At 37.2% G+C, this 14,002-nt stretch overlaps 1 protein-coding gene across 3 annotated transcripts in view; it reads right to left on the reverse strand.

Moving 5' to 3' along the window:
• The window catches only part of LOC110465579, a 58,506-nt gene that overhangs the window by 7,464 nt on the left and 37,040 nt on the right, over window positions 1-14,002 (reverse strand). For all 3 annotated transcript variants that reach the window (XM_021521505.1, XM_021521504.1, XM_021521503.1), the window contains exons 8-16: window positions 7,776-8,039; window positions 6,862-7,060; window positions 6,004-6,112; window positions 5,241-5,405; window positions 4,656-4,854; window positions 2,864-2,918; window positions 2,464-2,561; window positions 1,116-1,300; window positions 97-262 (exon numbers count right to left, since the gene is read on the reverse strand). In XM_021521505.1, the coding sequence (XP_021377180.1) occupies window positions 97-262; window positions 1,116-1,300; window positions 2,464-2,561; window positions 2,864-2,918; window positions 4,656-4,854; window positions 5,241-5,405; window positions 6,004-6,112; window positions 6,862-7,060; window positions 7,776-8,039 (1,440 nt within the window). The remainder of the gene's footprint in view (window positions 1-96; window positions 263-1,115; window positions 1,301-2,463; window positions 2,562-2,863; window positions 2,919-4,655; window positions 4,855-5,240; window positions 5,406-6,003; window positions 6,113-6,861; window positions 7,061-7,775; window positions 8,040-14,002) is intronic.

Here is a 14,002-nt window from a genome sequence, read left to right on the forward strand (position 1 = left end):
GATTCTCCAACAGTGGTGTCAATGATTCCATGATTAATACGAGAATATCTACATTGACATATTATGTTAATTGACAACATAAAGAAAGTTACATACCAATGTTGTCTGTGCCCTCAGTGGTCTCGTTCTCTGTTAACGACTGGACGTTGCCCTCTCCCAACACGTCCTCCAGCAGGGGCAAGGCCTCTGCCTTGGCAGTCAGGTATACCTTCCTCAACTTCAGCACCAGGAGACCCATCCAAGACGACCGTCCACAGTACCTCTGAAACAAGATATGGGTATACATTACAGCAGGCCAAAAAACTTGAAATTTATACTCAGGAGATAGACTTACATAATTATGCAGTTTGTTTCCAAAATATGTTTTGTAGTATTTTTAAATCCTATTAAATATTTTGTTGTTTTGATAAGATAAATTGTTGTGTTTAACTCAACAGAAGTATTTGAAATTACCTGTACAACATTTATATAATGATAATTATTATTCAAGGTTTTTATATACCGCTTTATCACAACCTAGTTCGTACTTCGTCTCAAAGCGGTTCACAAATTATTATCCGTGGTTATAGGGCCTTTGCAACCAGCAAATATCTTTCTCAACTCCCTGGGGAGCATACAGCTGGAGCTGCCATTTCGGCGCTAACAGCTAGCATTCAACAATTCTAGCACTGCCCAACCATGTACTCATTTACAGCTGAGTAGACTGGAACAAGTTGAGTAAAGTATCTTGCTCAAAGATACAACACAGTGCCATGTCATGGCTTGAACCCGCAACCTTTCGGTCACGAGCCCGGCATCCTACAACTGGACTACCTTGCCTCCTATATACTGAGGGTAAAAAAGCAAAAGCACTTATTTTTCAATATTTTAATTAACCAATGCAAAAGAAATTAAGATTTCCAATATTTTTTGCAAAAGTTGCATTTCAATGAATCCAAGATAACATTTTCTAGATTTCCTATATATTCAGTGTTCTAATATTTTTCCCAAGCCACAGCAAAAAATAGCATCTTCCCCTCCCCCTAATTTTCTGGTCAAACCTTTAAATATAACATTTTACCTACAAATTTAAGGCTAAATTCGGTTTTGTTCCTTTAACATTCCATTTCTATTACCTCAGCATTTTTGAAGAGCCTGGTCATGTCTTTATCAAAGGCTTCCAGGGAGTTGTACTGTCCACTGCCAATGTTGCGCTCAATCATATTGAAGTCTATAGGATTCTCAATGACATTGAAGTATTCTGGATGTTTCTTTTTGGATGGCAGACTGAGATGGGCGGACAGCTCTTTTGCATCTTCATCTGTAATTAACCAAGAAACCATTATTATTTCTCTTTGAACATTCAAGTCTACATTATGACAAACCTATGAATTTAACTATTTTAAGATTGAAATTAACTAATGATTATATTATGTTTGTATGTTGCAGGTAGCAGTCATCATTTAGATTAAAGAATTTAACAGGAGGAAGATGTTAATTCTCATTTATGACTGCTACCACCATGTATGCATCCCCGACACTCAGTCAGTCATTGATCAGGGTCATCGCCTTGTCATCACTCATTTTTTGCCACATCTTAGGATCAAATCATGCCAGTGTTACAGTGCCCTGTCGCAGGCTGCATATGGACGTCTCAAGACCTGGCAGCAGAATTTGAAGCTGCCCTCACTGCTGCTCTTCAAATTCGTGACAGGACTGTCCATAGCACCCCAGCCAATCTAACACCACCAAAGCTTAAGTTGGACGCAGCAATTGTTTCTGCTGGATGTGACCCAGACCAATGGTCAGCTTTTACCAGGCAGTGAAATATGTATAAGGTTGGAATGGTCATCACTGACGCTGTTCTTCCCACTGCGCTATTCTACTGTTGTGACACTGATCTACGGACAGATGTTCTACGTGACCTTCAGTGCGATGTAGTTAATGTGGCCGAGGCTGATCTTCTGGCTGCTATTAAGAGACTGGCTGTTAAAGTTTAAGTACTCTCGTTCACCGCATCAAGCTGAGCAGAATGACACAATCTCCTGGCATTGATATTCGGACATTTTTGGCAGGTCTCCGCAGCCACTCTGCACTCTGCCAGTATAGAACCACATGCAAAGTGCTACATTGTACTCATGTGTTTGACTTTAGTGATGAGATCATAAAGGACAATATTGTGCTGGGCATTGCTGAGCCAGAAGTTCTATCTGACTTGCTAGGCGACCCAAAGACAGACAGGGCACTGGAGGAAACTGTGACATTTATCGAACAGAAGGAGCAGGGTAAAGCAACAAAGTGTGCAGTGGGAGATTCCGCTGGTGCCATGTGTGCTTTATTAAACAGCTTTTGAACTATCATGCCCACAAGGTTGACACTTGTATGAACGGACATGTTACAAGTAAATAATAAAATAGAATTTTTTAATTCGAAAATCTGTAAAATATAACTTATTTTCTACACTTTACGTTATCAAAACTTTACCTCTGTAATTAACAACAGCTTTTCTGATGGTGTTAAACACTTGAGCCAGCCTTGCTGTTTGGGTCAGTTCACTATTCTCCTCTGCCAGGGCAAGACGTCTGAAAATGTCAGGGGGAAAATAAGAACAAATTGCATGACCAATCCATTTTTACAATATACCCCTGACTTCAGTCGAAGTGGGAATATTCAAACACAAAATATCTGTAAATGTTTCTCAAAAAACCCACTATAAATAAAATTAAAAAAATGCATAAAAAATGTCAGTTAATCACATTCAACAAGATAGCCCTAAACTGAAGCAGAAGTATTAAAATAAGAACACTCCTTAAAGAGGTACATTTATAGTAGTTCAGGACAAAAGACGATATCCTTTCTATCTATGCCCTTATCTACTACTTACCTTGTCCTTACAGACCGTGATGTTTTCAGTGCAGTCAGCTGGGTGATGAACACGTCTATAAAAGAGACAAAAATAATGTTGAGATGACAAGGTCTTTGTAGATGTCAAATTGATATATAACACATAAACAATGCAAAACAAAACAAGATCTCAAATTTTAGATGGAGTTCTTAAAAGGGGTACAAACAACTGTGCAGTGATGAAGTTTCATATTAGTTCATCAGCTGATCAGTTATGGGTGGGCCCCTGACACATATTATACCACAGAAAGTTATTGAATCACCAACATACAGTTAGCACATTGATCTTGTGGGAGTAATGAAAGTAGTGGGACTTGTGGTGGTACGTATGGAAACAAAGTTTCTTTGAAATATCTTCTGCCATTCATACCTAGGATAAGTTATGATTATGAACTGGCTCTGGTTTACAAATATTGCTTTGCAGAGTTAAAATGTTCTCTTTAATTTAGCAATCTTGAGATCTAAGCCACTTGTCTTAAGACACCCCTTACATCACCCTAAGCACCAGTCCTTAAGACACCTCTTACATCACCCTGAGTGCCAGCAAGAACCCTCTTACATCACCCTGAGTGCCAGCCCTTAAGACACCTCTTACATCCCCCTGAGTGCCAGTCCTTAAGACCCCTCTTACATCGCCCTGAGCGCCAGTCCTTAAGACCCCTCTTACATCCCCCTGAGCGCCAGTCCTTAAGACACCTCTTCCATCACCCTGAGTGCCAGCCCTTAAGACACCTCTTACATCGCCCTGAGCGCCAGCCCTTAAGACACCTCTTACATCTCCCTGAGCGCCAGCCCTTAAGCCACCTCTTACATCTCCCTGAGCGCCAGCCCTTAAGACTCCTCTTACATCACCATGAGTGCAAGTCCTTAAGACACCTCTTACATCACCTTGAGTGCGAGTCCTTAAGACACCTCTTACATCACCCTGAGTGCCAGCATGACACCTCTTACATCACCCTGAGTGCCAGCCCTTAAGACACCTCTTACATCACCCTGAGCGCCAGTCCTTAAGACACCTCTTACATCACCCTGTGCACCAGTCCTTAAGACACCTCTTACATCACCCTGAGCGCCAGTCCTTAAGACACCTCTTACATCATCCTGAGTGCCAGCCCTTAAGACAACTCTTACATCACCCTGAGCGCCAGTCCTTAAGACACCTCTTACATCACCAAGAGCGCCAGTGATTTAGACACCTCTTACATCACCTTGAGCACCAGTCCTTAAGACACCCCTTACATCCCCCTGAGTGCCAGTCCTTAAGACACTTCTTACATCTCCCTGAGCGCCAGTCCTTAACACACCTCTTACATCACCAAGAGCGCCAGTGATTTAGACACCTCTTACATTACCATGAGTGCCAGCCCTTAAGACTCCTCTTACATCATCCTGAGTGCAAGCCCTTAAGACAACTCTGACATCACCCTGAGCGCCAGCCCCTTAGACACCTCTTACATCACCAAGAGCGCCAGTGATTTAGACACCTCTTACATTACCCTTAGCACCAGTGCTTAAGACACCTCTTACATCGGGGGGAGCGCCAGTCCTTTAGACACCTCTTACATTACCATGAGTGCCAGCCCTTAAGACACCTCTGACATCACCATGAGCGCCAGGCCTTTAGACACCTCTTACATTACCATGAGTGCCAGCCCTTAAGACACCTCTTACATCACCATGAGTGCCAGCCCTTAAGACACCTCTTACATCATCCTGAGCGCCAGCCTCTTTTAAACCGCAGAGTACAGTTGTATACATAAACGCATGCCTACCAGTTTTGCTGAAGCTCCCAGACTTTGCAAAATCTCCATCCTTGGTGAGGGAGCTGGAGACCCTACTGCGGAGCTGTCGTACCCGGTCAATATTCCTGACCAGAAAAATACTGTGTTTCCGAGCCTTACATCTTTCTGTGTGGGACATTGGCTTAATGGTTGGGAAGATAGTAGCACTCTGCTCCTGTGCCAGTCGTTGCTGCAATAAATACATCTATTGTTCAGCTTTTATATTTACCAAGCTCCTGAAAAACTGATGGCACCTCATTACAAATTACATAGCAGTCAAATATGAATGACACAAATTACTTTATTTCAAATCAATTCATGTACCTCAGCACCGACAGGTATGATCTACTATCCTTTATCTAAATAGCACATCAAATGAATTAACAACAAAAAAATCACTGTAAAAACATTGAAAAACATTTTTAATTCATATGAAATATTCAAAAGTCATCATTAAAATAAATATCTGTCAAGTAGAGAATCCCATGCTATGAGGTGACTTGCCAAATCCACACAATGAAGAACTGCAATCATAAGTTTCTTTATTTTATGTGTTCTATATAAAACAGGTCTTACTTTTTCTCTAAATTTCTTGAGTCTATTTTTAGACTTGCGTTTGTCCTTGGGAGGGCGGCCAACAGGTCTCTGAGGAGTTGCCTTTTCCTTGCTCTGACCATTCAGTCTCTGAGTCTTACCCCCAATGACTCCTCGACACTTCTCACTTCCACACTTACAGATTTGCTATTAATGAACAAAATTACAATATATATTGATTATCCAGCAGTTATAAGAAATATATATGGAAATCAACCATATTTCAGTGAACGTTGGACTTTTGAAACAATCCATTTCATGAATATTTATATAATGAGGCCAAGACAGGCTGTTTGCACTAAAGTTCCATATACAATTTTTTGCTTGTCTTGATATTCTTATATTTGCATATAAGAGGAACATAGGTCAGGAACTTCAGGAACTTCAGTAACTTTTAATCTTTAATCATTGTTAATCTGAACATTTTGGTTTTGCTTTGTACAGAAGATTTTTGGTTTTGCTTTGTACAGAAGATTCTTGTACATACAATCATTATGTTTTTTTATAAACACGTTTTATTAAATCATTCTGAAACATTTTACTTCAGTGTACATCTTGTACAGTGGAACCTTGTATCTGTTTAAAGTGGAACCTCCTACCCACATTTTGGTTTTAAAATGTTAGAAAAAGATTGAATAAAATAAATCTATTAAATACACCAATAAACTGAGCTCCGAACATGGTAGCTAAATAGCACCAAGGTTTCATTGCATTCCTAGAATGTGTGAACTCCTTATATACTGACCTGGCTATCCATGTTGAAGGAGTGGAAGTTGTAGTCATAGCTCAGTTCTCTCCCTGCTTGTATATCTTTGAGAGCAAACAGGGCCATTCTGTAGTACCCGTTCACATTCCTGTAACAACAAACATCATTCATATGTTAAGTAAACCCATATATCAAACATATCCAATAAAAGTCAAATCATGCATGCCTACAAACTGATCCCATTTTTCATTTTTTCCCCTGCATAATAACAAATGAATGCATTTTTTGAAGTTTAATTTGAGCTTACTACCATAAACAAATACCACAACATATGGCCATTAACTCAAACCCATCCTGGGCCATAATGACTGCTCTGATTGGAATGTAATAAAGCCAGGCATGTAATAAAACTTGCACTACCTTTTAACTTTGTATTATAACCATTTGATCCATAAAGGACATTAAGAGATATATTATTTTTTGGAGCTTTTAATTCAAAATAGATTGCTATCTGTAAAATTAATTTATTATCCAATATATTTCTGTTTTAATTGATTTTTATTAGAAACAGGATATTATAATTTGATTATCTCCCCTTAACTTGTAGAGGGAACAGGTTTACAATGGACACAGGATTAATGACCCTTTACAATAGTTGCTCCCAGAAAATTGTAACTGGATTATGGCCATTGTACTTCCCCATGTAATGAAAATTAACCTGTTTAATTTGAAGTCACTTATATATGATTGTTTGTTCCACAAGTTAAATTCACTGCATTCCTCAGTGGATACATTGAAAGGACTGATTTCGTATTTTCAGTAATCAAAATTTCTAAAACTGAAATACTATCCATTTTAATAGTGATTTTTTATTATAGATCCACTGCTGATACATACCATTTCTGCATCTCACAGTTGGGTTCACATGAGTGGTTGACAAAGCGTCCAATGTTACCCATCCTGTAACCGTCTATGAGTGCCCCACTGTCCAGGTTGAGACAGTAGTGGTGACGTTCCTGGGAGTAGTTCTCCGTCATGCGGCGTCGGAACTCCTGCTCGCTCACTACCTCTCCAAGGTACTCCAGGATAAACTGACCTGCAAAGGAAACCAGAAAGTTTTCAACTGTGAAATTACTTATCAATCTCGAACCAACCTGCACTTAAAGGCCAGCACTTCTGGTTTCTATATGTTCTTGTTTTATAGTATAGGAACCACTGTATCGGACAACATATGGCTCCTGCCTACAGAATGCACATTTATGTGCTATAAACAGGTTTGACTAGTACTGTCTCATTAGAATCTGAGCACTCTAAATTTAAGTTTTCTTGCTACACCATACGTAATTTTATTTTATTAGCAATTGAATTGACAATTGTTGATTTTTGTTTAGTCTGAATAGCTTCATCAACTCGGAGAGTTTTCATTTGAGCTGCAATGATATGCATACCTCATGATACAGCACATATCGGAGTACGATGCTGGCAATACGATGCATATCACGATACGATGCATATAATGATACAATTATCTGCTTAAAAGGTCATCTTTATAATGACTGTGTGCATAATTTTACGAGTTTTGTCATATACTTCAATAGTAATACTACTGAAATATGTTTTCGTATAATTTCTAGCAATTTTGGGTATGACTGCACACAGTGGACCACATATTTACTGGGGGATTAAAATGATTTAAGTACACTTTTTTAGACTTTGTTAAAAGTCAAATGATAATTTATGTACTGTTGAAGTATCGCGATACAATACAAACAATACGATACGATATATCATGCATGGTTTTCAGGACCTACCTGTATGTATCGGTTCCAGAGACTTCACCCCACATCCCCTATCCTCTGTAGTAATCTTCTTAAGGCTTGGTGACCATTCATGCTTCTGGATCTTCTGATTTGAACATCGTTCCCCACAAGGACAGGCAAGGGGGTTGCACTCGGTATAGATGAGTCTGTTGAGGCAGTCGTCCCCACAACCCTGGACCACATCCTCTTCCGGAGGCTTGCAGTTACATGGATGGGTCTCATATGGGCATATTGGCTTTATGTCATCGTGTACATCTGCAAAAGAAAAAGATAAAACATAATGTAATGAAAAGAGATATAATTTGTTGTATGGTTTAGGGGTTTTCTATTTACTTGCAGTAACATAATGCACTTTTTACACTTTTTCCTTCATGTTGTTCAGAAAACTATAATGTGTTAAGCATCCCATGTATATGTTATGTTCAAATATCCTGCACCTTGCTATATGTATTTCATGGTCCCATTTAAAAAAAAAAAAAAAAAAAAAAAAAATTTTTTTAAGGNGGTGCTATACATATTTTCATGGTCACATTTTTTTCTTTTTTTTCTTCAAAATTCTTGTATGTGTTTCTTTCAATATACAAAACCCTCTCTATGAAATGTCTTTTCCCACCTTTATAACATCAAGGAAATAAGATAAACATAATCCTTCCTACAGGAAGAGCAGCTTACAATTAGTCGGTTTCCCTGTGGATCAACAATGTAATAGTCAATCAGCTTATTATATATTTGTGTTGAAGTTATCATAGGTGGAGAAATACTATTGTGCCAATCCAATTAGTCTAGTTCTTTTTATACAAATGTATTACAACGCTTCCACATGTACTTTCTTCCTTCAGGTCAAATACCAGGAGGCTGGGAGAAGAAACAAGTGTGCAGAGGCAGTGCCAAGATAGACTGGGACGGTGCCAATTCTCCTCGTTCTCACTGCATTAATTGTGTAACACAGACACACCTTCCCTACAAATGCCACTTGTATAATGGTATTTTAAATGCTTTGCAGGTAGGCTAAGTTTTTTCTGCTCAAAATGTTTAAGAGGTTCTTTCCTCTGGTAATTTAGGACATCAAATACTGCTTTTTTTTTTATAAACAAATATTTAATTTACCGTTCTTTTTAAAATTTGATCAATTTATTTCTAAACAAAACAGGTTATGAAACTGATTATGAAGTTTTTCAATTTAGAAGAACATTTGCAAATTAGTCTGTTTATACACGTTCACCAGACTAATTACTTGGTACCTGAAAGTTTTTCTAGTTTTGAAGAATGCAGTAACTGCCAGGTGGTATTTTATCATTAAAATGGTGTTGTTCAGGAGACAGAAGCATGTCAAGGTATTCAGGAGAAAAAACAAAAACGGGACCTTCAAATACATAAAGTGAGATGACAAATAAATGAGACATTTATCAAGATTGCATACTTTCTGTTTAAAAAAATCTAAATGTCTTTTCCACTCAGTGCCAAGTATATGCAAGCACTTCAAATCGGTATACTATAAAATGGATTTTATCAGTAATTGCGACGTTTTCTGCAGCCTTGCCAAGTACTTGGGATCAGCATGGACCATTTCTATTTTTGAATCCGAGACCACACATGTTTATTCCTACAAGTTTATGTGCTCCTCATGCTCAGAGATAAGGTTAATTACTAACTGGATGACACATATATTTGGAAAAACATTAAGCCGACATAATTGTTCTTTGTAAACGAAAATGACACTCATTACTAACCGTTCATTACCTACTGAATCCAGTACATAATTCATATATCACAGCATGTTACCGACGCTTTTAGCCAACATTATCAAATGGTCAATAATATATCTGTCAGTTACCTAGTGATAGAAACATGTATATCTTATACACATATCTTGAGAGGGTCATAAAACAAATTCTCTGAAAACCAGAAGCTGTTCATGGAAAATAAAACCAGCAATATAAAATGTGCATTGATGGTGCATGCTGACTGATTATTTCATCAAGGGATGAATGTCTATCAAGATGTTGGTAATATGAAATTCTGAACATATTGCTACCATTCTTCTGTAGATAGAAATTAATTAGTGTCTGATCGATTACGCCCTAGCTACACATATACAAAACACTTCCATCTTATGTTTTCATCTCTCGTGCTAGACACACGGTCATAAAACTGTTATACACACAGTGCGAAATATTTCTACATCCTGAAATATTATACCCCATGTGCAATAACAAATTATAAAGACAATTTTTTTCACTCTTTTTTTCCATGAGCCTATACATTGTACATGACTCACATGCAAAAGGATCCTAATGAGTCATTTCCCTAGCCATGATGGTAGCAATGACCACACAATCCCATTTTAACACGAAAACAAATATGTTAGCAGTTTAATTGTCTGACTGGATTATTCATACTCCATTACATCACTAACGGTATCCAGCAGACTTTATTTGAACTGCACATATACATGTAAAACGTTCATATCAATATGACATAGGTCATATCACAGTAACTGTCTCTTCACAGTTTAAATACATCCAAATCAATTCAAATCTTTAATAATAGTCCATCCTATCCCAATTGATTATATAGAACGCTTATTTCTAAATTATCTTCATGTAAATAGTAATGGAAGTCACAATAAGCTAAATGATAATTTCCATTTCTTCTACAGAATGAGCTAATTATGAAATTATCTAATCAGCCATTACCTTATCTTTTTATTCTTTACCATTAACTGTTAGCAGGCAAGTACCCCTAATGAACGAATGTGGGAAGTGACTTATAATGGGCAGAATCAAAATACACTTGGTGACACTATACATGTAATCAATAGAAAGCATGAAAGTACACATACATAGCTGGAGCCATTATCCTCAATTTTCCTGTTTACTAGTAATCAATTTAAGGTATAGAGTTACACCTGCTAAAGTGAGACCATCATCCTAAAATGTCTTGTTTACCAGCAATCAATGCTTGAGGTAGCAGTAGACCTGTCATAATGAAACCGTTACAGCAAAATTATATGATAAATCCAGCCTGTGCACATTGTCATCCCGAGAAGAGAGCCCCCCCCCCTCTGTCCCTGATGCAGTGGTGTTTTATGCACCAGTAACGAGGACCATATGTACTGTCATTACACTAGACTATAATAATACAGGGTGTACTTTTACACATGCTTGCTGTCCCTATGGTCGAGCGCTCCTGGTCTGCCCATAGTTCTATGTCTAGATCTGATAACTCCTGATGTCATTCCTATCCCAGTTAGTACAGCTGGTAGGGTTGTGACCATCACTGGTAAGGGAACCCAGGACACCAGGAAATGGTACTTTCTTATTGCCAAAATGAATGATATATTTTGAGATGTGATATCAAATTAAATTGAATATTAATGATCAGAATCGGCTTGACTCTCATATCAGTCACACATAACTGCTGGATTATCAAATATTATCTGGGTGTCTTTTTAAGGTAAATTTTGGAAATTTAAGTTCTTTGTGGAAATAGAGAAAATCTTAAAATAAATGTGTTCGTTAGAAATATCTGGAAGTTTTGAATGAGTACACATATGTATCCTTATTTTCTATTAATTAAATACTGAGCACAGTCATTAAATGGCAATAAAAGCCTATCTTATTAAAGTTGTAAATTACCCCTAAATCAACTAGTTTAAAAGAAGAATTGTAGTTTTCAGATATGAAAACCATCTGCTGCATGATTCCTCAAGTTTTCCAGATATTTTGAACTTCACCAATTAACCAGATTTTAAGCATTGGTAAATATTGATAACAAATTTTCTCTTTTATTATTTAATTAATTTTCAATCATGGGTATATTACCAATGAATACTAAATATTATGTTGTAATGATGACATATATAAGGAGAACTTATATAGGCCTAGCCTGCTGTTCAATCCTATTGTTTACTCAATAAAATATGATGAAATGAAATGAAATATATAATCTTCAGTATCTCTTATGGAGTCTACTTCAATCTAAAAGTAAAAATTTCAGAATTTTAGAATAAATAAACGCTACAAATTGCCAATTTTTTGTGTGAAGTCATTTTTAAGGGGCCACACATTTCAGGTTTTGACAGTTCTTTTTTCAATATATAATTATGTATTTGATTCAGCCAAAAAAATAATGGCTTCAATACCAACAATATGACAGGCTTTCCTAAATGTCAATATTGAAATAATCTAATAACTACAGCCCATACTGCTTTGAAATAGAAACATTTCATGGACACTAACTAAATTAAATAAAAATAATGCTAGAAAACACTCTTTGTTCATATAAAGTAAGATAATATATATTACCCACACAATTTAAGTGTGAAAGGAGTGTTAAGGACTGAGTAACATGCTTTTTCTAGTTACTACCTCCAAACTCAAATTTATCCTCCAAATTGTCAAGTCTATTTCTAAATGAAGTTGTGACCTTGAATTTTATTTCCCCCGCTTCTCTTTGCCCTTTCTCAACTGGAACATTCAATAGATGTACTTGGATTGACAGCCTGACATATAGATGTTAGAACCACCTACACATGTACAGTTTAACTCTAAATGTCACACAGTAGGAATGAACACTCAGCCCAGAAGTCGCCCCTGGTACAATTACAGGTGTACTTACCCTACCCACACTAATTTGCACTGCTGACCTTACAGATTGTATGCCCATTTTTAAAGAAGTACAGGTTAAGACAGGATTTGTGAGACATCTCTAAGACATATAGATACAATGTAAAAACATATTTTTGAAAATTAAAACTTAATGTCTTCTACATAACTATCCTTTTTCCCCCGGATGTAAATCTTAAAAGATAAAGCTAGGCTAAAAGAAGACCCCCCTCCCCCCATACACCTTTCCATAAATAAAGATTAATTCTAGGAAGGACATAATAAATAAAAGGGAAAGTGGTTTAAATCTGGAGTAATAAAAACAAATCATCAAACACAATGTTTAATAATTCAATTCAAAACCTGGCAGGGCTTTTCATCAGCTATGAACAAAACACATGATATGGTTGTAGAGGAAAGACAAAAAACTCGTGTACATAAACATAATTATGTAAATGTCGGGGGAGGGGGTCTACCGACTGCCATTCCAGAGCTGTTGTGGGTCTGTGTTATGTAATATACACAGGAAGCACTGCATGCTCCTGGTCTGGAAGTCTAGGGTGGGTGTACTTGCTCACAAGCAGTTCCCTTTCCAAGGACACACAGCTAGATCACACATAATTACCCAGTCCCATTTCTAAAGCAAGTTGCAAGTCTATCTCTAAACAGGATTAATTTTTTGGGGCATTAAGTTTCAATAAACTTCCGTGAAATGTTTTGATTGAATGTCTGTGGGTACATTTGATAGTATGTATCAGTCCCCGGGGTGAAAAGGTGGATAATTGTACAGATAAGATATCGGGGCAGTATCAACACCTAAACACATAAGCATAACCGTACAACTCATAACACTCCTCCTTAAATATACACTACATCAATGATCTAGCCCCATCATTGTAAATACAAATACTACATAATCATATTATAGAAAATTACATTAGTGTCTCCACAAGTTTCTGCTCTTTCTGGTAAAATTCCAGTTGATTTTCAATCCATTAATATTTCTTTTGAAATTTGATATATTTTAACCATCAGACGAGAAAAGATTCTTTGCCCTCATGGGTGGGCTTATACAGACCTACATAACTAACATCTGAAGTCTCACACAAATTGACTATATCTAATTTGAAAATTCCTTACGATTTAAGGATGGGTGCCCATCAAATGTGAAATGTGTAGTTCCATTGTAAAGGTTTAGGTTTTATATTATTTAACGTCCTATCAACAGCCTAGGTCATTTAATGACATGTCTCCATGTGTGTTGTGTATGTGTGCATGTGTGTACATGTGCCGGAGATAGGGTATGTTGGTGTACTTGCCTCCTTGAGATAGCGCAGAGCTGATGCCGTCTTTATAGTGCTATCTCACTGAAATACCATGCCGAAGGCACGGAGCACAGCATTCCACCCAGTCACATTATACTGACAACGGGTGAACCAGGTATTACCGTTACCCATTGTAAACCATAACACTATATTCAACTGCCTAACCTCTACACCTATCACCTTAAAGTTAAACATGCATGACAATTGGCTGAAAAATATCAGTTCTAACCAATTGCATAATGATAATTCACTGCAATGTGTTTTTTTGTATATGCAGTAACCTCTC

The sequence above is a fragment of the Mizuhopecten yessoensis genome, unplaced genomic scaffold, assembly GCF_002113885.1.
Source record: "Mizuhopecten yessoensis strain PY_sf001 unplaced genomic scaffold, ASM211388v2 scaffold11091, whole genome shotgun sequence".
Lineage (NCBI taxonomy): Eukaryota > Metazoa > Mollusca > Bivalvia > Pectinida > Pectinidae > Mizuhopecten > Mizuhopecten yessoensis.